The 25492-nt window shown below is 39.1% G+C and overlaps 1 protein-coding gene across 3 annotated transcripts in view; it reads left to right on the top strand.

Annotated features, from left to right (window-relative positions):
• Window positions 1–25492, top strand: part of PCNX2 (pecanex 2) — a 150673-nt gene that overhangs the window by 11131 nt on the left and 114050 nt on the right. For all 3 annotated transcript variants that reach the window (XM_042808635.1, XM_042808627.1, XM_042808618.1), the window contains 5 exons: window positions 114–1391; window positions 9631–9778; window positions 9947–10092; window positions 11371–11464; window positions 25143–25278. In XM_042808635.1, coding sequence (XP_042664569.1) covers window positions 114–1391; window positions 9631–9778; window positions 9947–10092; window positions 11371–11464; window positions 25143–25278 — 1802 coding nt within the window. The remainder of the gene's footprint in view (window positions 1–113; window positions 1392–9630; window positions 9779–9946; window positions 10093–11370; window positions 11465–25142; window positions 25279–25492) is intronic.

Below are 25492 nucleotides of genomic sequence, written 5' to 3'. Positions count from 1 at the left end.
AAACATCTTCTGACTGCAGATTTCTTCGCAGTTTTTGCTAGCTAAATATTTTACCTTGATAATGTATAGTGATCCTGTTTGCAAAACCTAACTCATGTTACATCTTTTATTAGGGATTACAGTATTAGAAGACCAGTCTGTACCACCAATTTCATCTACCTCACCTGGTATCAAAGGAGACATATTACCAGTTTCCTCAGCCTCTGCATCAGGTTCTACAACATCAGCAATAGTGTCAAAACCAGCTGCTGTGGAAACACTTTCTGGAACTGGAATAAATCAAAGCGGAGAGAATGAGCAACATGGATCACAAGTTGTTCTCATGGACAAAGATGCAGCTAAAAATTTCTCTAATATTTCTTCATCGCAAGGTGATATTATAAGGACTGGAGTTTCTTTGGAACCGTGGGACAGTGAAAATTCAGTTATTTCAGACCATTTAAGTAATCCGAGAAACCAGAAAAGAGAGAAATTACCAGATGGCTCACTGCAGGCAAGCTTTACCAGTAACTGCCCACAGTGCAGTGCTTTTGCAACCAAAGATCCTGAGCTTGTGGAAAGTTCTTGCAGTGCTGATAGTACCAATGAAGACCTTGACTGCTCGGATAGTGAGACTGCTGTTGCAATTGTTGACAACTCTCTTCCTGGAGACCAACTGTGTGAGCCCATTAAAATTGTCATCACAATGAGCAGCACACCAAACAGCACCCTCAGTGATCTAGCAGGCTCTGTCCATCTGAGGGCTCTGGGAACTGAGAGAACAAGCTCAGCTCTTGAGTCCGGTATAGTCACAGCAGATTGGCAAAGTCAGCAGACTAATGAACAGCTCAGAATTCCTGTTATAACTTTTGATTTGTCTGATGACAGCAAAGGTAACGACTACCCAGAAATTAGTGAAAGTGAAAGAACTCCAGAAATGTTGAGGACTGATCTGTCATCCAACCACTGCTCTGGCTATGAATCTGGTGATGGAGTAAAAGAACACAGCAATCCAGTAAATGCTCCTTCAGAAATGAACACTTGTTCAGATCCAAATCAGAAGAAGGCTTCTGAAAATGTCCAAAACATGGGTTTGAGTCCAAAGGAAGAACTACAGAGCCTAGATCCTCAATCCTGTAGAACTGCTCATGAAAAGAGGCACATGCGGGTGCTGAGTGTAGACAGTGGTACAGATGTGCTTTTAAGTAAGAATTCAGTGGAGGCATCTGACAAAGAGAAGACTTTACCTACTTCTAAATCTGATCTAGAAGCTAAAGAAGGACAGGTACCCAATGAGTCAAATTTTCTAGAGTTTGTCTCCCTTCTGGAATCCATTAATACCTCAAAGATGAAGGCATCTAATCAATCTACTGTCAAAATGGAGGTTACAAAAGAAAATGTCCCTGCTGGAGGTATGATGCATGATTTACAACTTCTGGAATAAGAAAGTTGAGATTAGTTACATTGTTTATAGCAGCTTGGCCTGAAATCTGCAGTAGAGTGAATACAGAGAGGAGAACTGGTTTTGTTATTAATTGGTGGAAGGCTGGGCTTGGTTGGAATAGGGTGATTTCAGGAAAGTGTGATAGTGTCAGCTGCAATTTCTTGAATATTACATTTTCTTAAAGACACCTTTTGAAAAAGCTAATGCTAACTTCAATAGGTGTCTAGTCCATATCTAATGTTCTGTGCATGTGACAGACCTGGACAGTGTAAAAATCAAGAAAAATTCTTAAATAAATGTGTATAGTTAAAGTTTTGTACCTTCTCTTACGAGGTGCATGTTGAAAAGTCATCTGTGTGTGTCTGAGTATGTAGGAAGCTGGGTTTGTCGCTAATGGTGGCTCAACTTCTAAATAACTCGTGTGCATGTGTTCCTCAGCTTCCTCCGTAGATATGTGTAGCTTTGTAGTTAAAAATAAAACAATCACATTCTCAATGTGTTTCTCAAGAGTTGCTGAAGACTAAAATATTTGGGCTTATGGGAGAATGTTTGTCAGTGGGGTTTGTTGAAAACATCAGATATTTTTATGGAAAATAGTATCTTACCATGCCATTTTCCATTTAAGAAAAAGAGTTATGTTCAAAAAGAAAGGGAAAGAAAAAAGCTTCTATCAGTTCATTTTAAAACCTGTATGCAATCTAGTTTATAATTCTAGCATAGGAATATCTGGTTTTACCCAACATTTTCCTTGCTGTCACCAAACTCTGACTCTTTTCTGTTAGGAAGAAGCATTACTTGTAATGTCTTTAGCAGCAGTGTAGAAAAGACTAGAAAGCCTGTTTCATGAGGGTGCTAGATGAGGTGCAGTGGAGCTGCGTGGAGTGTTGGAGTACTTGCCAAGTGATCTGCTATTTCCTGGTTAAGAAGATCTGGGCCAAAGTAAAATGAGACCGCCCATTTTCTCCTCCAAAATGTTCTGTAAACTTTAGATGCTGTAATAGATTGTTCTAAGGTAGCCTAAGAGGAAGCAAACTAAATGCCTGTTTTGCATTGAACTTGGGGAACTTACTGATACTCAGCAGCGCAGCTTCTCTACGTGTCAAAACTGTGTTCTTTTCCATAGACTGCTTCTCAGACATCTCTTTTCCTCTACCTCCCCTCTCCCCCCTAAAAAGCTTTCATTATATGGGAAACACACTAGTGGTTTCAGAACGTCGCATTTATAGAATTAAATGGCTTTCAGATGAATAGTAATTTTCAGAGTAACGTGAGAAGGGAAAACTGTCTCCATAAAGGAAAGCAATCAGAATAAGTCAGGTTAGTCATGAATTCCATGACAACATACAAAACAAACTTGATTCATGTATGTATGGTTATTGGAGTTTAGGTCTGGCAAGCTAAATTCTTTTTGTTCAAACCCAAAGTCCTTGGGCAACATGAGGATTCAACACCAATCTGATATTTGGTGAAGCGGCCAAATGTGAATTCCTTACCTTTCCATTTTCTGAAGTCCATATGTTTGTCAGGCATTGGAGTTAATCTGCACACAGCTAAGCTGCCCCGTGCTATTTTGGGGCATGCTGAGCTGTTACGAGACCCGCAAATGTCCTCCTGGGTAGGGGAATGATACTGCAGTGGCTTTGGTCACCGTGTGGTGTCTGCAGACCTCGTGTTGATGCTGTGGGAAAAAGGCTACTCAGTCCGAACTTCTTAAGCTGGGGAGATGTAGTTCAAAGACAGTTGCTATTTACAACAAGTAGGCTTTATTTATTTTCTTGCTTAGTCAGAATGTGCTCTTTGCAAAAATAAATTACTGTCATTACTGGCAGCTTCCCCGCAGTAAGATTTGATTTTAGGAATGAGAAAGCCTCTAATTTGTTTATAGCCTTGCAATTACAAATGCGCTTTTAACAAAAGAGCATTTTAAAGCAGATTTGAATAAACATTCCCTCTTTAAAGTGGTTGTTAAAAAAAAAAAAAATGTAATGGAGGGGAGGCAATATAGAGCAGGGCAAAGCTATGCACCCATCGTTTTGAGGGAGGAGGTTGTCTTTTTGTTTCTTTATTCTTTTGACCTTGCAAACCACTTAATTGGCAGAAGATAATAACAGATGGTCTAGTCCAAGGGAGCATGAAATGCACCTCACAAAGGTGTTTACTGGGAAATGTGAGAAACTTGGCAAGTTCCTGGAAGGCTGTGTATTTGGAGCTGTGTGGAAGAAGGCTGATGTTTTGCATATTTTGGAGAAGGCAGGAAAACTCGTGAATCAGAACAGTCTTGAAAGCGAGTGAGTGAATATTGTAGATGGTTCTTTGTTTGATGTGTGCACCCTGCACACACTTGTGAATTGTGTGGAAACAGAAGTTGCATCATCTTCACCCAGCAAACCCTTTGCCAGTAGGCAGCTCTGTAAAATACAGAACAAGAAAACACTAGCAGGGATGCCAGATTTAATATGTTAAATATAGGATGTAAAAAAGCCAGCTTTTAAGAGCTGCTGCTGTTCTGTTGACATTGTATCTCTTCTATGTTGTGAGAAAGTACCACTGCCACTGTTGCTAAAAATGACTTCTGGACCACTATCCTTCCAGTTCGGAATCAATTTTTCACCGCCCTCATAATGAAAGCCTATGGAAGGGCAACTGCAAATTTTCTGTATCCTGTGTATTATGTAGGGAAAACTGGGCTTATGGTCTGCTTTGTGTCCTTCTGCTGTGCTGGGGAGCAGTAGAACAGATGCACGCCTGATCTGTACAGGATGAGGGCCCATGTCACCTCTGCCACAAGTAACTTGAAATCTGGAGCAGACGGTGTTGTCACCAGGGGACAAAGCCAGCTGTGGGAGTGGTGGGAACCCGCATGGCAGAACCTGAACAGGAACCATGTGGCCTGAATTGAGATGTTTTTCAGGCTCTTTTTAGAAAAGGCACTCATCATCCTGGTCAGTGCAGAAACCACAACCTTGAGTTAGTTCTTTCGGATCCCTAGCAATTACACTGCTCCTATAAAAAACTAAGATGTACTTAAGTGGATATTTTTAGATGACTTAGTTTTTCCCCCCACGTGTAAGAAAGAGAGCTACAGCCTGCCGTGTAATCATGGGGCAGACTGATCTTCTGCATCGAGCCACCAGCCCAACAGCAGTTGAAATGTGAGGCTGGGGCAGGAGGCGCCTGGAACACGAAGCCCCTTTGGATGAAGGCTGGGGGGCGGTGAAGAACTCACTTTGCTCACTGTGATGCTTAGGCTGTAAACAGGCTTCATAGGCTGTGACCTAAAAATTTCAGACTTTTTAAGTGATGTTAGTGTGTTCAAGGGCAAGGCTGACACCTGTAAAGAAATTATGAAGCTATTTCAGAGGTTGACATTCTGACATTGTTAGCTTTAATGATTAGGTTACTTACCTGAGACCTCAAAAACCATGGTTTTATTCCCAGCTCTGTTACTGGCCTCGGTGATTATTGTGAGCAAATCACTTCTGTGCTTAAGTTTCCCTGTTTTGTGACAGGCACAGCAAGTACCAATAGTTTTTCCTACTGCTTCAGTATTAATGTGGTAATCCTGATTAATGGATGATCTTATGTGTTTCTTCACTGCCTGTGGCAAACTTTTATAGCAATTAGTGGATTGCATCAGATTTACTGACCACTGCTGACTTTGGGGGTAACCAGCTTTGCTACTGTTTTTTTGTTTGTTTTGTTTTGTTTTGTTTTAAATGTATTTCTAGCATAGTAGGCAAATGTACATTGTGAATAAAATACTTAAGCTTCATGGGTATCCAATATTTTTACTTGCTTGGGCTGTTCTGAGGAATTGTCTTGGGCTGCATATAAAGTATATAATGTGGTTGATATATAGAGGTAACAAAACTACTTTTTAAAATGTTTTTTAATTACAACGTAGTAAAGGGCAACAAAAATGTAAACCTAGCAGGCTGGATACGTGCAAGGATCTTCTAAGGTAGAAAGGATGAAGGAAGGTTTGGGAATGTTGATTAAATTGTCTGGTTTTAGTCTATAATATGTTACCCACAGATATGAAGGAGAGATATCATTAGTCAGAGAGCTATTTCATTCTGAGTACTGACAAGAGCATAGAATGACTTGAAGTTAGTTATTTCTGCAACAAAGCAGGCAACAAATGCAGTTCAAAGTGAAGCTTTCTATTTTGGAGCTTAGTGTTGTGGGAAGAAGTAGATTCTGCAACAGCAATTAAAGAACAGAAGAGGCTTGGGCTTAATTAGCTTAATTCTGCTTGACCAGATTTCAAAACAGATGGTGTTTGAAATTATGACAACAGTGGCATTTTAACTTGCAAGATTGAGCTGTGGAGATTGGAATGGGGATATGCATGTAAAAGACAAAGGAAAAACATCTGGGAGACAGGAGAGAGGGCACAAAATGATAAAGATATGCTGAATAAAATTTACTGACCAAGGAAACTTCATTCTAACTGCCTAATAAAATTTAAGGCAGCGTTAAAACGGAGACTAAAAATTTAAACTGTTGTTTTATTTTGATAGCTATTTTTATGAAGGCTTTAAAGTACCCTTTAAGCTGTAAAACTGTCAGACTCTTTCTGGTGATCTTGGTAAGGATTTCACCAGGACACGTTATGCTCAACCAAAATATAAAACAGGCATACCGACCTTCACCTATGTATTTGTGCAGGACTCTTGTACACCATCCTTCCACAGGCGTGATGTAGCTATAGAATCGTAGAATACCCTGAGCTGGAAGAAGCCCTCAAGGGTCACCGAGCCCAACTCCTGGTTCCACACAGCACTGCCCCATATCCAAACCCTCCGTCTGAGAGCGATGTCCAAACACAGCTTGAACTCCGGCACTTGGAGCCGTGCCCACAGCCCCGTGCAGCCCGTTCCGTGCCCACCGCCCTGTGGTGCAGCACCTGTCCCCAGCCCCACAGCCCCTCCCCTGCCGCAGCTCCATGCCGTTCCCTCGGGCCCTGCCGCTGTCACACAGAGCAGAGCTCAGCGCTGCCCCTCGGCTCCCCGTGAGGAGCTGCAGCCGCCATTGGCCCTCCACTCAGCTCCTCTGCTCTGCGCTGAGCGCACCCAGGGGACCTCAGTGCTACCTGACTTACAGATCTTTCACCATCTTTGCAGCCTTTCTTTGGACACTCTCTAAGTAGTTCTGTGTTCTTTTTGTACTGTGGCGACCAGATCTGCATGCAGTGTCACAGCGATGGATCTTGGTACTTGAGATGTAGCGTGTAGCTTCCGAATCCACAACCAAGTTGTTTGCTGAGACCGAGCCTGTGGCTGGGGCTTCTGCTGGCCCAGCTACAAGTACACCAGAGCTGTGGAGCAGTGCTGCTGGCTCCATGTCTTGCCGAAGTCCTTAGTGATGTGCAGCTGTGCTGTGTGTTATGCTTTTACTCTTTTCGTCACGGTATTTCTCCTGGTAGCTTAATGTTAAGCTTTGCCAGAAAGCATTTTGGTAATGTGGAGCTTGTTATGCACCCTATCAGGACACTCCTTGTCTAGACATCCCTATCTCTGTTTAAATTCTGAAGGTGTAATTCACTTGGAAGAAATGAGTGCTTATGAAAACTAGTCACAAACCCATGGGGCCTATCTGTCCAGGGCTGGAAGTACTTATTACTAAGGTGTTGACTGATTGGCATATAAAGCCTGTAAGAAGCAGGACTGTTTATGTTTTTATTATCATGACTCTTTACTACTGCAGGAAAAAAGTCTGAAAGGTTTGTGGTTTGGAATGGGGAAGAGAGACGTTTTCTGAAACCACCAGGTAATCAAATTAAAAAATCTTCTTTGTTTCAACCCTTGAGCCAGTTTTGGGCAATGTGAGACCAATTAGATTTTAAAACCACAATTTCTGATCTCTATCAGTTATTAATGCTTGAACAGCCCAAACCTTTGGCAAGATGATTTTGATGAGATGTCTATGGCTTCTGGTAGTTGCATGATTTAGAGGATGCTTCAGTAATTCATGGTTAAATAAGCTACCGTTTTTGTTTAAGACAATGTTAAAATCTTTAAATAGAAAGAAAGAAAAGCCCACCAACCTGTTGTTTTGTTTGTTTGTTTTAATAAGAGAAAGTAGGTTTGTAAGACCTATTAAAGTTTGTCTCCCTGTTTAATAGACACAAAGCTTTTCCCTAAACCAGGCTTATACTCACTATACTGCACATGAAGCCAAAATCCCTTGTGCTCCGTAAAGAGATACAAGACTTGGAACATTTTCAGTTCTAATGACATTTAAAAAAATTTTTCAGCAGGAGCCAAAGGAGCTGCTGTTTCAAGCAAGAGTTATGTGGTGTCTTTATTTCTACTGCTCATTCTGCCCTATCTGGTTAGGCTTGTGATTGTGGTCTGTGGCCCTGGTGAGGTTCTTCACATTTGATACTGCCTGCTGTGCAGTACCTTAGATGGTACACTTAAAGTTGTTCTTATTCTTCTGGATTTTACTTTTCTTAATAAAAATAATTGAGTGGGTGTTGTCTCCAGAGAGAAGGGATTCTACCATTGTGCAGTGAGGCTGAGGAGTTTGTGCAGGTGTCTGAGCCTTTGAGATTCTCAAAGGTTATGTCTTGTGAATTGAAACTGTTGCATTGTGTTGGTGTGGAGATGTCCTAATTCCTGAAGGCAGGTGGGTTTATAGAAGGAAAATACTGCTAGAGCAGCTGATGTGACTGGAAAAAATCATGGATGGGGTCAGGAAGGTCTGTGCATCCAAAAGTCGGCCTGCTTTCTTCAGTGGTATCTGTTGGCCTAATGAAAGTTAGTACTTTTCTCTCTGGAAACCTTGAACCTGTTTTATCCTTAGATTATCTTAGCTGTGATAACACTGATTCTTGACTGGGGACTCTTGCAGGTAGGGATAGTAATTGTTTTGGAAAGAAATATGGTTTAGCAAATGGAATTTTTGTTTTTTTTTTTTTTTTTTTTTTCCTTGATGATTACATTTCTTAGGTGCTTAAGCAGCAGATATTGCTAGAAGTCTGGTTAATACATATCCATATGCCTTGCTAAGTGTAAGAAGCAAAGAAGCTACAGGAGACACTGACGCATCTCTAGCAGCACAACATTTTTTTTTTCTTAAATATTTAGTTGTGTGTCAACTTATGGTGGTGATGAAACCAGTGTTTGTTGCACTTTAAAATCCTTCAGTGGAATTGCAAAATGTTTTGCTGTTCAGTGTGAGCATAAGTAACTAGAAGAGATCATCACTTGAAATTTTTTATATGTAGAAATAAATGACACACACGCACACATATATATATACATATATGTATATATATATAAAAATGATGTAACTTGAAAGAGGTGATATAAATTGGTGTATCCAGTTTAGTAGAAATGGGACAAATCCATTGTGTGTATTTTAAAAATCTGTAGTTCAGTATTTTCCAAACATAGGGGAAGCTTCTGTGAAGCTTTCAAGCTACAGCAGGGGAGATTCAGGCTGGACATGAGGAAGTATTACTTTTCAGAAAGGGTGGTCAGGCACTGGAATGGACTGCCCAGGGAGGTGGTGGAGTCACCGACCCTGGGGGTATTCAAGGAAAGACTGGATGTTGTGTTGAGGGACATGGTTTAGTAGGAGCTATTGGGAATAGGTGAACGGTTGGACTGGGTGATCTTTTAGGTCTTTTCCAACCTTGGTGATTCTATGATTCTATTCTATGAAATTATTTAGCTTGTTTTTCTCTGTACTGCATCAGGAGTGTGACTAGTAAGGAAGAGAAGTTGAGTAGCTATGTAGTTTCCATTGCAAATTCCAGATTTAGTTCCTTTGAAGATGCTTCCCTTCTTTTTGTAAAAGGGAGTGAGGCAGCACTGCTGCTTTTCTGCTGTCAGTATGCATAGCTGGGAAGCAAGCTGTAGTTCTTGAGAAGGCAGACTCTTACTGCTATGGGTCAGGGAAGATTACTGCCTCTGGATGAAGAGAAGGAAAGCAGAAATTCTCACTCATTTGTCCTTTGTATCATGCAGCTTTTTCTTGAAACAGTGTGTTTGCTTATCAGGTCAGAATATCTCCTCATCCAAAATGCTCTGTAAGTTTTTTAAATGAATTATATAAGTCATATTAATGTTTTTCATAAAACTAGTGTTTGCTGTTGTTCTAGCTTTTCTTTAAGATATTTCTGTGCAGTTGTAATGAGCGACACTCTTGACAGTCATCTGTGGAGACTGTCTCTACTTCACTGCCCTGTTTTCCAGATAGCCAGACAACAGAGAGAAAAGAAGAAGTGATGGGAACAGAAAAGCACCGTGAGCAACTTCCTAAGCAGGAAAGATCAGATGTACAAAGCCAAGATCGTGCTAGTACTAGTCCAGTACTACCAGAGTCTGCCAAATTTACAGCACTGTAAGGCCAGTTTACTTTACAATTTTGTACTTCAAAGATATGATGTAATCTGTTTTGTTTCATTGAGTAGAAATGACACAAACTTTTAATTAACCTCTCCTTCTTTCTGTTTTATTGAGAACAAGAAAAAAGTTCCTCATAGTAGTTTTGAAACATTTTTGTGTCAAGTTACCAGGGCAACAGGCAAAGGCAGATAATCTACCGAGTAACTTCTCAGCAAGACAGTTCTGTCTTGCAAGTAATAAGTGGACCTGAGGCGTCTGTACAAGATGAGCTATCCGTGGATGCAATGCATGTGTTCATAGATGAAAATGGTGAGTTTCTATAGGTGGAATAATTGTAATGTGTGAAGAAATTTCTGTAGAAAATTTTAGTCTTCCTGAGAGGATACTTCTCATCGTGCCTGTTATGGATTGCATGTTTTCTGTGTGTGTGAAAGAAGATGGCTTAGTCATATCAGTAAATGCACTATCAGATTAGCAATTACTTGGGTGTTCAAAATGCAACCACACACTCCTGAAGTCTGTACACTGCCATACATACCAGAAGTTTATCTTCCAAATGTCATCCTCAAGAAGTGCAAACACAGAGCCTTTGTGCTGGGAGGGGTGGGCAAAACCTTCCTCCTCTTTACTGTTGTCTTCTCCAGCTGAGTTTGAGTTGGTGCTGGCTCAGGCTGAAATCTCTCTGATGACATTGTGGTAACTTCTGTTCAGAATCCTGATCTGCCTCCTCTTTCAAGTGAATTAAGTAGAGAAGTGGTCTTAAGCCCATGCTTGGAGCAGAATTGCTCCACAGCTATTACTAGAGATTGAAGCTGAAGCTGATTGATGCATGATGGTGGTTTGTTTGAACTCTGCATGGAGCCCTGTGAGGTCCTGGCCAACACCTTTGAATTGCAGCCACCACACTTTCCCTTAAAGCTGCCTTCAAAACCAGTGTGAATGAGTATTCGTGTCAGCTGGGATCCTAATCCCAGCGTTCTTTTGTTTTTCTGCTGATTCCTTCTGGCCTTGCTCTCAGCCCTACAGTTCCTTGTGTGCAGTGAGGCTGAGAGCAGCAGAATAGCATGGCCTCAGGCTTGAGTTTAACAGGGTCTCTTCATTTCTTCCTGTTGAGCAAAAGGAGAGTGCAATGTCTTTGGTTTTAGCAGAATTTTTCACTGTTTTTACCTTTTCACCTCACCTTCCTGAGCAGAAAGAAAAGATTTGTTCTACAGTGAGCTTGTATTAATAGATGGTCTTTCCATTTACCTTACATGCATTTAAATGACAGCATTGTCCATAAGCCTCTTATGAATGTGTTTCTATGGATGCTGTTTCGATTTGGTTTCTTTGCTATCATGGATTCTTATGCTTAGTTATGAAGAAGAGGTCAAAATTTCACTTGAATTTGTCTTGTTTTCTGTAAATTTTTCAGTTTTTTGAGTGTTAATTTGCTTTCTGAACTTTAAGATAAACCTAGTTTGTGAACTGAAACCTGATATATATTTATACACATGCCTAATATTTTTTGATAAATTTGTTTGCAAAACAAATGATCATATCATGTAACTGAATTCTTTAATATATACTTTTTTTTTTTTTCTGAAGGGGAAATTAGATCCTGTTATTTAAAGGCTGGCTGTCAGAAGGAAGGAAATCATCGACATCAACTATCAAACTGTGATTGCATTTCAAATGCTCAGTAAGTAAACTCTTATTTTTAGAAACCGAATTTTCACTGCTGGAAGCTATGAAGCAGATTGTAGATTTGAAAGATGCGTGTGAAGAACAACACTGGAGAATAAATGTATTAACCTATTCTAAAGATGTCAAAGTATGCAATTTTATTCTGTATTAGAACAGCAATTGCTTTGTAAGAGTATTGATGTGAAAAAGTGAAAATGAAAACCAGAACTAGCCTGTGTGATTTCCATTACTTTCTGGGAATAGCCAAAGTCACGTGTGGCAATAGAAATGAGATTTGTGAATAAAAGAAAGTAAGTGAGACCGTCACCAGATATTCACTCAGTCTTATTGTTTTACTCATTTCCCTTACTCAACAGGGTCCTATCAGTATCAGCTACTGACACCATTTCCTCTCAATTCAAGCAGCAGAGCTGTTCAACTTTCATGAAATGTCTAATGGTAATTTGCCACTCTGAAAAAAGGATCTGAACAGTTTTCTTTTTAAGGTCTTTTCGGAGTGATTGCACAAATCCCAGGCTCGCTACTGTGGTTTTTGCTGTCTGATGTGACATGTTGTTATGCATGTTTATAAAAAGAATTTTAACTAATTAGAAGTATTTTTATTGAATTATATGTTTTTCATATTGTTACAGAGCATTTGTAAGAGTGAGAGGATGATGGGGCTCATTGTATTAATAAATATTGTTCTTAAGGTTTTTGGCTTTCAGTGGAGAATTTTGAAAACTTCAGGAATATGTTAAGAATATGCTAGCATGATAGATAAAATGCTGTTGTGAGATACGTGAGAATAATACTCTTTATTTTCAGTGGATGAAGAAAAAAATATCTGAGTTCATCTGTAATAGAAATGTTTATGCTTCTTCAGCAGAAAGGGAAAACAACCCATGGTGGAGTCTAGTTTCAATCAAACATCTTGGTTAGGAGTTATGTAACTCCTACAACTTTTTTTCCCCCCCCTCTACCTACTACAGAATAATGCCCTCCTATTCCCATCCCCTTCGTGTAACTATGAACTGAATCTGTCTTAAATGCATAAATGGTTTCAGGTCTCCTGACAGCTTGCAGTTAACTTGTTTATATCAAAAAAGGACAATCTTCCTTCTCTAATATGCAGTTCCTTCTGAATCTGTCCGTCTGTGGACATCTGTGTCATTTGTGATCTTGTGTCTGTGTCTTGCTGTATTACATTAAATGCAGATCTTTAGTTTGTGGTTTGCAGACGTCTAGAAATGTGAACTATATATAAAGGAGCCTGTTAAGTGTTGTTAGTAAAAGCAAGTTTAGATGTTCTCTGCAGCCATCGACGTCCGTTTAACATAGATCAGTACCTTTGTTGGAAATCTTGGAATATAGTAGCAGTTCAGACTGTACAGAACAAAACAGCGAAGAACAAAACAGTGAAGATCAGTGTCTTCCCACTGCTTTACTGTTTTTTGTATAGGAATAGAAATGCAGAACACAAGAACTTTTCCGAGAACAGAAAAGTAATAAAGGAAAGTACAAAGCAGAAATTCACAAGAAAAACTAGGAAGGAGGACCAGGAAACATAAAACGTGCCCAAAGCTGAATTTTGCAAGAGCAGTTTGTAATATCTTTAGATCAGAGAGATTAATTACATTTGTTGTTCAACTGGCAGTTCCTAGCATCAATGCATAGATTGAAGGGTAGCTTGGGAAGGGGAGGATTTTCATTTTCTCTTCAGTTGCTCACCATCAAGTAAGCTTGCATTTAAATGATACTGAATGTTTATAGCCTATTAAAAACAGAGGAAAACTCTTATTATCTCCCTTAAAAACAGTTCTGGAAGGAGGCATCTCTCCTTCCCCATTCCCTCCTACCTCCACCAGCAGGCATGCGCAGCACTTAATGTCAGTTTAGTTTCTTGTTCATAGCTAAAAGTGAGCCAAATAGTCACAGTTCTCAGGTAAAATTGTTTTTATTATAGAAGAAAAAGGCAAGAACACAGAATTAAACAAAGCACAAGGCATAATCGGCATTTGCTTCAGTTACAGTCTCTTCTCTGTGCCTCTGTGGAGAGCTCTCCAGAGGAATTACTCACTCGAGGGTAGGCCCTCCTTTGACAGAGATGTTTGGTAAGTTAAAGTGATAATACACATTCCCCAGGTCAGTAGCAAGTCATGTCTTGAACTGTCATTGTGAAGGATAGGAGGACTTCCTGGTATAACTTACATACCCCACGTGCTTATCTACCACATTGTTCATTGTGTTGTGCAACAAGTCTGTACCAACAGGAGGTGCTACTGTTATGAAAGGGTAGTTGAAAATAGACATGAAATGCAACTCTGTCATGTCCTTAACTTATCTCCAGACCCATCGGAAAGTTAACTAAAGACAAGACAATGACTCTGTCAGTGCTTTTACGTGAGTATAAAAAGATTTTTGTATGCAAGTCATCCAAATTCAATCTTATGAGCTCAGAGGATGTGGGAGAAGTTAATGCCTGGATATAAGAGGTTTGCATCTTCACTGAATAGCAGAAATAGAGTTCTGATCTCAGTGAGCCCAGATTTCAGAAGCTTATGGAGAAAATAGATAACATAGATCTGCAATAGACAAATATAAGCTTTTAAAACATTTTCACCCATCATGCTCTGTCTCTAACACTTATATGAAATTTCTCCTAAAGCAAAAACATCAAACTGAGTTGAGGCAGTGAAGTCCAGATGTGTGTGAGCTGTGCCCTGATGCTCCTCTTTGAGAAGACTTGGAGATGTTGGCCCAAGCCAGGTGGTGGCAAGAGGTTTCTGGCTCTGGGGCTGTTGGTAGAAGCAGAAAAGCAGAGGTGCCAGCACACACTGGACTGTGGCACTTTTTGGGTAGGAGCGCAATTCGGAAGGGGGTTTTTATTAGGGAGTATGAACTGGTCGGTCCAGGATAATTTAAGTGGCATGTGAATTGGCCAAAGGTAAATACCTTTTGAGTAAGTCAAGTAAATCTGGATAAAGTATTTAAGTCTATGAAATATTTAAATATTACTTGAAAGAAGCCATTAAATAAAGCCTTGAGGCAGACTAACTAATGATTAACAATCTTAAATTCAAATGATAACTCACTATTTCTGTCTACTGAATCCCACTATTATCTGCTCCAGCAGTAAAACCTTAACCAATATGGCATTTCACAATAGCAATTAGTAGGAATTGAAATCAGAGTAGTATTTCTGTGGCCTGTGAACACATTAATCTGATCCTCTTGGCGCGTGGCTTCTGAAATGCATTTATCACAACTAATGCAGAGTCTTAACATTGCCTCTTTCTCACAGTACTGGTTTGGTGTTATGATTTTTTGCTTTTGTGTGCTTCTTGCCCTTTCTTGGCATGTAAGGACTAGATGGACAACCTGAAAGAATAAAAATGGATTAAAGGATGCCACACAAAGCAGATGTCTGAGTTTGAAGGACTAAAGCTTGCTTTCTGCAGAGGCTCCTTGACATTGGAAACAATATTGTTAGAAGGAATTGGCTGATTTCAAATACTGTCATCGCTTCTTTTTGACTCTACTCTGTAGTGATATGATCTTTAGAGTATTCTCTAACTTGTCAGGGTTAATGTGTATTCCACTAGATATTGTAGTAGTTGAACTAATAGAAGTCTTTACCTTTACCAGCAGTCCTTGCCCTGGAAGCTTTCAGAGCTTCTTAAACATGGATAAAGTCGTCTTAATCATTTCTAAAATGATATTTTGGGAATTGGAATAATTTCAAATTAGTTTCCTATTTGTGTCTCACCAAAATCTCTCACTAATCCAGCTTTTAAAGAATTTTGATAGTTGCATTTTAAGGTAGTCTTTACACTGTAATGATTGTGTGCGCATACACACACTTACAAAGAACAGATATGTTTTTCCCATCTTAAACCTCACTTTGGCAGGGGATTCTTTTTGCTTTATTTGGTAAATTATTTAAACATTGGCAGGTAGCTAATCAATTGCCCAATTACTGTCCATGTGATTACCCTGACCCTGCTTCTGACTGTTGTCTTGCCAGAAGCACCTGTTGCCAGCAGTCACTGGAATGGATTCCTTGCAGAGCTAATTGCCTCTAAATTTGATGCCCCCGTTAACTTGCCAACTTCTCCTCTAGCAATAAATTGCTTTGTGACAGACTTTGCCATGAGAGAAGTTGCAAACTGTGTTCTAAGTTCATGAATTACATTAGAAACCACTTACAAAAAGGCCATTTGGATCTGTTTTGGATCTGTTGGACTTAGAAACTTGAAAAACCATCTTCTGACCTGTTTCATTATGTTCTTTAGCAACCTTTGTTTCCCTACAGTGAATCCTTCATATTTCTGTACCATGTGGCTTAGGTGTGTAATTGGATTCTGGGATGGCAAAGGAGGACAAGGAAGTTCACATCTGTGTAAAACTGGTGCGTGGCATAAGCCTGAACTCCCTTTTTGCGTGATTAGTCTGTCTTTTGAATTCATTTTTGCTAGGTTTGAAACCTTACCTGTATAAAACAGTTACAATCATCAGTTAGAGTTTTCTTCCCATTGAACTGGTGATACAATGTAAAACTCAGAATCATTAGCAATAATATCCTTTAACACATGAAGTGAAAATATGTCCATGTTAGACCATTTTTAGAGATTTATACCTGTTTTTGGGGCTATTAGAAACAAGTTGGAGTTGGTCTTTACCAATTAGGAGGTGTCATTTTGCATCCTTTCTGTCTGCTACTGTATGACAGAAAGCAGATGTTTCAAAGGAATTTTGTTAACTACCTTGAATGTCTTTTGTAATTAAATAACTGAAGCAGTTTTCATAAGCATTCAAAAGTTAAATATTGGTTATCATGTTATCTAGGAATTACGTGTGAAGTGGCTCACAAGTATCAGTGAAAATATAACCCCCCTAAAATTACAGTAATCATAGTAATAGTGTTAATAATTTCTGCAGCAGTACTGTGATCTGTCCCCATTACAGAAATCAGTAGTATCATGAGATATATATCAATGCCAAATGCATGAATTACACTGCAAGACTACGATTGCATACTCTATGCATACTTGCTTTACCAGGCTAATCTGTTTTTCAAATGTTTGACTGCTTTTCTGTCTGTCCTTGCGTACTGGAGGTTTTTTTCAGAAGGTCAGGCAACCTCTAGTGTTTGTGTACGTATCTGTATTAAGAAAAACATGTCCATATTCATTATCTCTCAGTAATGTAGCTTTCCTCTATGTATGTTTGAAATACTGTGCTCTATTCTGTCTTTCTCAATTACGTGGATGTCAGAGGTTGATCAATAGGCATGTTATCCTTTCTGGTTTCACAGCTATGAAAAACTGTTCAACTCATGTAATTTAGTGCTGTTTTTTTTCTCCCAAGTACCACGTGCTAAAATAATATACTGCCTGAATCTGTAGCCTACAGAATTTGAATATTTGCATACTCTTTTTGATTCTTAATATGTGAGGTGTTCATTTTATAATTCAGTGGTGGAACTCAGGACCCAGTCATTATCTGCTTCCTTAACTTAAGTTGCAAAGACAGTAGAAAGTAAGCTTAATTTAAATGTGAGGACACTTATATGATACGTGTTACTATTTAATAGCATATAATACATACTATACTATATATAGTACATATTATTATTCATATATATAATATAAAAATAATAATATATAATAATAATAAAAATAATATATATTATTAAAATATTACTAATAATTTCTATTTAGTTTTGCTCCTACCAAAAATATGATCCCAATTTTTACTGTGTGTAAAATTCTGTTCTTTGTGGTTGGAGGAAGCTGGGGCACGACATCCAGTATCGTGATACGATGTTATTAAGTATAATAGTTGTACTCACATATAAATCCCTCAAAATGGTCTAATGCTTATGCATTCAGATTATGTGTTCTTTCTGCTTTGTCGTTTGAAATAAATTTCTGATTGGGAATCTCTACAAAGGAACTACGCAGAGCTTTGTGGTACTGCCTGAAGCAGACTGTAGACTTGCTAGCATGATGGCACTATAGAACTCATGTGGTAGAATCATAGAATCCTTTGAGTTGGAAGAGACCTTTAAAGGTCATCTAGTTCAACTCCCATGCAATGAGCAAAGATGTGTACAGGAATATGAGAAGAGATTATTGCATATCACTGAAGAATGTACCTATGTAGTGTAATGGTAGTTACTGACCTAGTATCTGTTGGTGTTTGAGCATTTTGCTGTGTCTTTACGTTTGTTTCTATTAAGCACCAAGATTTTTGTGGATGTGTGCGCAGAAGCAGATGTGCTGTGGCTAACTAGACTTCGAAAAATACAGAAAATCCTGATGTCCATATGTCCATACCAACCTGGCAGTGCTTGATATGTTGAAAAACAGAGTAGCTCCAAGGGAAAATGTTCTTGTGATATTTTTTTCTAAAGTAGAATAAAGAGCTACTTTTTGAGAAAAGGCAAGTTTTCTTTCTCAAGTGAAGTATTAGCTTTCAAAAAGTCAGCTGGAGTTGTCTCCTCACAAGCTGTAGAAGCATTTGGCCATTTTTATTTCTTTCCAGAAACACTTTTACAAAACACTTTTAAATTTTATTTCATAATAATGCAATTTCTGAGGATACCATTTGTGCCCTTTTTCTTCTTTCGTGTGTTAAACTCCGGAGAAGAAAACAATACTGAACCTGTCAGGCTTGTGCAAGATGATGTCATCATACACCAGCATTGATTTTGAAGTTAATAGAACTGGTGTCTATGTAGAGCAATCCAGATGTTTGCTGACAGCAATTCTGCTTTGTGATGCTGAAGTATCTGATTCATTCACGTACTTTGATAGGTTCACATGGTGGACCTCTTGTTGCAGTTAATCACTTTGTGTCTGGCAACAGTCAGCTTTAGGAGGCTGATGTGCTGTAAATGTGTAACATAAAGTAGAGTTTAAAATAAATATGTAAGGCCACAGAAATGGATTTATGGTGTGCAACTGAGAGCAATAAAGAACTGGAACAAAATGATTAGACTTAGCCACTTCTGAGAAAAAAAAAAAAAATCATTTTTATATTAGATGCAGTTTCTCCTTCCTGCCTTGACAGCTGAGCTGAATGAAAATTTGAAATCTCTTGCATATATCTAAAACTACCTTGCTGTATACCTTTCTAAAAAGTAATTAAAAGATCAAGTTTGTCTTCTTCCACTTTCTTCATAATATATCAGTTTTGTTATTGCAAATGCAATTACTATAATATACAATAAAATCACATAATTTCATTCATATATATAATTGTATTTATATATATATTTTTATTGTTATACATGGTTCATCTACTCCAGTATATGTATTGCACTGTGTGTGTTCTGTGTGAGTGATCCATCCTCTAAATGCTTCACTGTTTGAGTGAATCCGAGCTTCTCAGAAGCTTTGTTATCATTTGGCTTTTAAAACGTTTTTCCAGGATTGGTAGAGAACTCCATTAAGAAAAAAAAAGCCTCTACAAAAGAGGCAATTGCTTTTTTCTTCTTTGTTTTGAGAAAAAGGGCTTTTTCAACATCAGACAGGCTGATAGGTTAAAAAGAGCTAATTGCAGCAAAACAGTGTCCCACAAGTACTAAAAAAACCCCCATGACTGAAGTTACCTGCCAGTAGAGCTATTAAGTGCCATGGACTGCTGGTATTTCTGGCCCTGGGCAAAAGAGGAGAGCTTCAAATCAGTGAGTTAACTTTCTTGATTTACATTCGCAACCATGAATAATCTGTTGAGGTGAGTTGTGCTATATGAAGGCTGAATGCCTTAGCAGTACTATATGTCTCCTGTGTAGGTCCATTAATACTTCAGTATTTTCACCACTGGAAAATTCTCTAAACTTGTGAGGAATAAATCTCATAGGAGGAAGTAAAATTAAGTTTGTTTTTTTTTTTTTTTTAAATTTTTTTAGTTTTCATATTTCAAAGCGCCATTTTAGTGCCAGTTTGGAATACTGTGCTTCTGAAACATCATTTTCTTTATTTCTCAGCAAGGTGACCTTCTGCTCTAGCAATAGCTGCTGACTTCATTTTGAGGAAGAATTCTGAAGGCTGCTCAGCAGGTTGTGTTATTCTGCAACTGAGCACTTTTTAGATGGATTAAGCAAATATTTTTTAGCTTCTTCTCAGATTTGGTGATTTTTAGGTGAGCCAGGTAGCTTAGGTGAAATGCTTTTTGAACATAAACATGAGCACGTGCAGGTTGAAACTGGTCATGTTTGAATTCTGACATTACCACTTATTTTCCGTAGAAAAATAAAATACTCTTTACCAACTCAGTAGCATTCTGCTGAGTTGCTAGGTACAGGAGAAACACCTAACACCTATCATGGCCACTTAAAACTCCTTTCCTATGGTTGTTTTTTTTTCCCACCCCTTTTGCTATTTTAAAGCAGAGTGAGGAGAGCCACACGATGGCAGCAGCACCCCGCTCAGTAATGGAGCAGCAGAAGCACAGAGGTTTTGAGGGTTACTTCGCCTCCCTCCCCCACGGTTCAGGCGGAGAGCTCAGGAAAACAATTTAGAAGACTGGAGATGATGGAGCAGTAGGTGCTTTCAAAGCATTAATTTCAGTAAAACTGCATTTTCTCGAAAGACATCCCCCAGGTTGTTAACTTTTCTGTGCTTCTTGTTTTTTAGTGTTATTAGTACATTTCTCTTTACTCTGGAATGCAATAGACTTACAAATTATTAGTGTTACTTGCTTGTTATTAAGATTAAATATATGTATATGTGAATACAGAGAGGCAAGGGTGAACCAGGTGGATCCCATTCCTACACCTACATAAAGAAGTGCACGTGACTTGTAGTATTCATACTGCCTGCAGTGCCTCTGATAACCTTGCACTGCAAGGCTTCTCTCTGTAGTATCTCTCTTAATGAACATAGTATGTTCTGCTGCTCATTCTGTAGACCATTCTAAAACGGGGGTCTTATCATTTTCTGTCATGTTGGTAAGTCACTGCATCCAGCTCTCCCATTCTATAAACTTGAGTCCACTACCTTGTTGTTGTTAGGGGTGGTATTATTCTTTGTTTTTAAACAGATGCCAAAAAAAAACTTTCCTAAATCCTGTTGTATAAGTAGCAAATTGTGAACAGATTAGGAGAAGTATCATCTTTAGTTTGCACTCCCCTCAGCAGTAGCCATTAAGGGAAGTTAAATTATGCATTCAGAATGAACTTTATTCTCTTTGAGACTGTTGATTTCTTACCAAAATAAGTGCAGATTGCCTCTTCAGTTTTACCATATTTGCTCTGATTGGGTATGTCATGTAATCATTCAGCCTTAACGCTGCTCTCACTTTTGCATATTTCAATTTTCTTATGTAATTTGGGTTGCTTTCTGGTTTTCAAGTCATTCTATTTAATGGTACAGCTGGTAGCTGTAAGTCATCATCTGCTTAAAAAGGCTTTTTCCACAGCCAGTGGGTTTGTCTCAGTGCCTGGTTGCATGGTGATCTGGTCAGGTTCATGCTGACAGTTCTGCAGTGGAGACAAGTGAGTGGTGACTGGATGTATAGCAAGAGGTCTGCGTGGTGGTTAGGTTTAATTATGACGAGAGAATGAAACGGCAGGGGAGGCGTTTTAGGTGAGAAGTAAAACTGCTGAGGTGTAATGGTGGTAGGAAGACCTCAGAAATGTGATTGAGTAATGGAGGTGCTATCAGGGAGCTGTGGACTGCTATTGATCCTGTACTTCAGTGTCACTTCAGGCAGCAGTGTTTCTACCAGAAATTGACCGTTTGGAAAGGACGCAGCTAGGGCTTTTGGAGTTCCCATTATGTTGTTAGTGCTAGATGGATCTTGTACAACCACATTGCTTGGGTATCAGTTCAATTTTGAATGCACCTCAGACTAATGCCTTGGAGGTAATTGTTAGATGGGCAACCTCTAAGCTTCTCTCAAGTTCACAGCCAGAGCTGTTTGCCTTAAGAATGGGGTTTCAGTGAGTATTACAAATAGGTTTCAGCCATGTCATGACATATTATTACAGATGTGGATATTTGTGTTGCATGTTGTTGCACTTCGTAACCCAGATAGCTGCCTAAGAATGGGATGGGCGCTTTCTTGTTTTGAGCTCCAGACGGAAGCTTTTCTGTACTGCTACTGTTGTGACCTTGTTTACAAGGTTGCCTACCACCATTTAACTTTCTCCTAAATACAGGCTAAAATAAAATTTAGCCAAGCCCTGCAGAACAACTTTATTGGCCTGGGAGTCTGTTATAATTTTGCGGCATGCCTTTATAATGAGCTTACTTTAAAAGGCATTCAGAATTCAGGCCAGCTAATCCTTAACAAAGGATTTGACTTAGGCTGGGTTATATTTCAATTGTTTGAGCAAAGCTGTCAGCAGTATAAGGCATATATACATACGTCCCATCAAACAGTAACCAGAGAGGGAGAAGGAAGATTTTTTTTCCAGTTTTGTGTAGTTGTATTAAAATACTTTCAATGTTGTACTTTCAATGATGTTCTCAAAAAAAAAATATGGGCAGGGAAAAAATCTTGGCTTTGTGACTGCTTATCAGTAGAGGGTGCTGTGAATCTTTTGCATTCGTTGTGCGTAGGTTGTATGTTTACCAAATATATTTTTAGTTATTAGTTTATTATTCAAAATGTAGTTCAATTATACCTTCGCTTACATTACAGTATGGTTTACTGTAGTAAATCTGGATAGCATTAATTTCATTCCACAAATGAACAGATTTTCTACTTAGTAAGATTCCATGTTACAGTGTGATCAGCTCTGTTGTGACGATTTTATTATTAGAGAGGGTTTGCTCCTACTTATGTATGGTAATAAATTTATGGAATTTTGTTTGTAAGCTTACAAAAACACAAACACTGCCAGCACATTTCTTACTGATATTTACTTTCAGCGTGATAATGTCATCATGACATTCAGCATCAGGGAGGTGGCAGGTGAACATGAGAAGGTGGTTGTATGGAAAATAGGAGTATGGAAGAAAAATAGCAAATAAAGAGCTGAGGGGAACAGAAGATGAGGAAAGAATAATAAGGGATGCAGAGATATAAGGTTGTATAAATAAAAGGCATGGGAATCAGGTAAAGGCCAGGTGACAATCCTGTTTTGGGAACTGTTGCTTTGCTAGCTCTGCCTTTCTATTTCCTGTGCCCTGATTGCCTTGCCAGGTCCATAAAGTTTCCGGCATTTTCCCCACAGTTAGTGTCCTAGCTGTTTGCAACCTTTTCTGCCAGTTGCTGGTAGATGGAGCTGTAAATTCTGCCGCTGAAAGCAAACAGAAACAAGAATTTGGACTTTCTGGGCTTTTCAGTTATCTTCAAGTCTGATGGGAGAGAATTTGTTCTCTAAATTTATTCTTGGAAGAACTCTTATTCTTAAAATTATTTTGATTTCCTAGAACTAATAGAAGAGTGTGCCAGGGGAGTATCTTGGCCTATCTATCCATCACTCTCCCAGTTCCATTCTTGGGAAACAGATAAAAGACATGGTCCAATTTAGAAATTGGACTCTATTTAGCTTTTGTAGAAAGACAGCTAAGGGCACAGAAATTTATTGAAGATTAACTCTTCTTTTAAGAAGAAATGAATAAACACTGTTCTATTTCCTTACTATGTTTTGGGTCACATTTTGAGCAGGAATTCCCAATGCAGAGCTTCTGCATACCCTGAGCTATGTTTTGCTTTTTCCTCCTATAAAGAGGCAATGCCAGGGTCATTCTCACAACAACAAGAAATGGGACGTTCATCCTAGCAAAACAAAGAAGTCCATGGCCTTCTTTCATGCTGAACAAAGTCACTCTTGGGTAGGTTGCTTCAGAACATGGGAAAAGTCCGGATATCCTCTGTAGTCCGTATCTATGGCTAGTTGTTTTGAGGAACTTCCTTCCTGGGAGGCATGCCTTTATGCTTCCCTTTCTGCCTACTTGAATCAGTTGTTTGAGACCCAGGACTGTGGATTGTTTCTCATCACTTCTGTGTGGTTTATTGCTATTGACTACTTGTGGGTGTCAATGGCTATTGACTGCTTGTGGGTGCTGTATGCGACCCACAAAGCAGATGTGTTCTTATGGAGAGCTGCCTCATGGCTGGGCCATCAGTTGATCATGTTGGGCCTAGCCCTCATTTCCTAGTACTGTCCAAAGAGCATGTGACACTATGTGGAACAGACCTTTCTCTACTTGTTGCAGGTGAACTGGGGAGTACAGGGGAAGCCATTGGGGTCAGGACAGTGGGGCACTTTCATTTGTGCTCATCTGATAACTCAGCTGGAGTGGTAGATGGTACCCAAACCTGACACGAGTCAAGGTGTTAAGAAAACTAGATTAACATGTCTGGAGGCCAAAGGCAGGGTGGCTTCTGTAGTGATATCCTGGTGCTGCTGGTATTCCTGTTGGTTTGGGTAGAGATAGCAAGTCCTAGTGGTGAGAAAGATACAGTGTTTGTTTTAGGCTGTTGGTCTGATACTTCAGCCCTGCTTCTTAGTGATCCAGACATTGAAACTCATCCTGTTGTAACAATAGCCATTGCAGTTTAATTTAACAGCCTCTTTTGTACGGGACAGTCACAACTGTAAAGCTCCTGAGGTGGCATGGGAACAATCATATAGGGTGTGCAAGATGAGTTTATTTTTTGTTCTGGCACAGGCTTCTTGGGTGAACAGAAGCAAATGACTTAAGTTTTTTCCTGCTTGTCTTTCTTTTGTGGAAGACAGGAACAGTTGATACTGACTGCCTTGGATGAGGTGATAGTAGCTAACCATTTTTGCAACACAGAAGGTATTGCTGCTGTAACTGCAGAGGATAAAGTATTTAAGCATAAAGCAGTAAACATGTGGCATGGTGGGAAATCATCTTGTTTGTTGTTCTCCTAGATTGAGTTTAGACCTCAATACCGGGTTATCTATATTAGCCTTTTATGAATGATTGATTAATGTATTGTCATCTTGTGAAGGAAGAAGGAAGTTTCTTATAGCCTGAATACTCAGTGGGGTAAATTAATACTTATCAAATTCTGTGCAGCTGAGGCTAGATGAGTTTGGTAGGTAGCTAAATGAATTTGATTTAAAGCTTGTTTTAAAGTATCTCCAGAGGAGTTACCATGTAGTTTTGCACTGTGGATATGCAGCTTTTGACCTGAGTTATAGGAGAAGGTAAACAAGAGGGAAACTGTCATAGATAATCTATTATTGATACTTACAGCAGTGTGCTTGTGAGAAGTGGAGATGCATAGAGACAACTAGAAAAAAGGAGATGATGTTTTTCTTCTAGAAATTTAATTCAGTATTACTGGTCTGGAAATGTGCCACACTGATATTTCTGAAAACAACTCTTGGACTAGGAGTCACATCAGGTGACTCTAAATGCTTATTGTTCTGACACTCAAATCTCAGTGTACAATAAGACTTTCTGAATTGCCAGTGAACAGCAAAATGCACTTCAGAAGTGGAATTCATTCTAGGTATTCATCTTGGGATGAGAAAAACCATGATATGGAAGTGCCCATTTCTCTATAGAGGATGTAGTATACCGTGTATCTGCATTTGCATGCTAACTGCTTTGTGGGCCTGAACTAGGTTTCAGGTATGAAGTTGGGAGGCTCCTTGTCCTGTAAGCCAGCCTGTCTTCCTCCTGTGATGTTTCAGGATTACTACGAAGATGCTGCTTTCTAACACAGTCTCATTCCTTTCTCCCCTCTGTATGCAGTGAGATACAGTTCAGTTCTTCTAGTACCACCACTTCAGAGAGCCAAGAACCATCTTCTGGGGATCAGGCAGCAAGTGCTCTGCAGCAGCAGCTCCTTCTAATGGTGGCACGAAGGACCCTCTCAGAAACCCCACGGGTATATTGTAATATCTCAGTTTCTAGCATTTTGATAAACTATTATACAAACAAATGCTGCAGCCTTGTTGCTAAGACAATTTTGTTGATTTATTGTGCTTTTTTTGTCCAGTACTGCTCAGTTATTTAGATTTATTTTATGCTGATAGATGCAATTCAGATGTTTTCTACTGATACTGAGGAGAGTCTAGGAGAAGATAGGTGTTACTGGCTTG

Source organism: Centrocercus urophasianus, unplaced genomic scaffold (assembly GCF_019232065.1).
Source record: "Centrocercus urophasianus isolate 14NV4802_14NV808 unplaced genomic scaffold, USGS_Curo_1.0 seq_10, whole genome shotgun sequence".
NCBI classification, from domain to species: domain Eukaryota; kingdom Metazoa; phylum Chordata; class Aves; order Galliformes; family Phasianidae; genus Centrocercus; species Centrocercus urophasianus.
The sequence above is the reverse complement of the archived record's forward strand: the minus strand, read 5'-3'. Positions and strand labels throughout refer to the sequence as shown.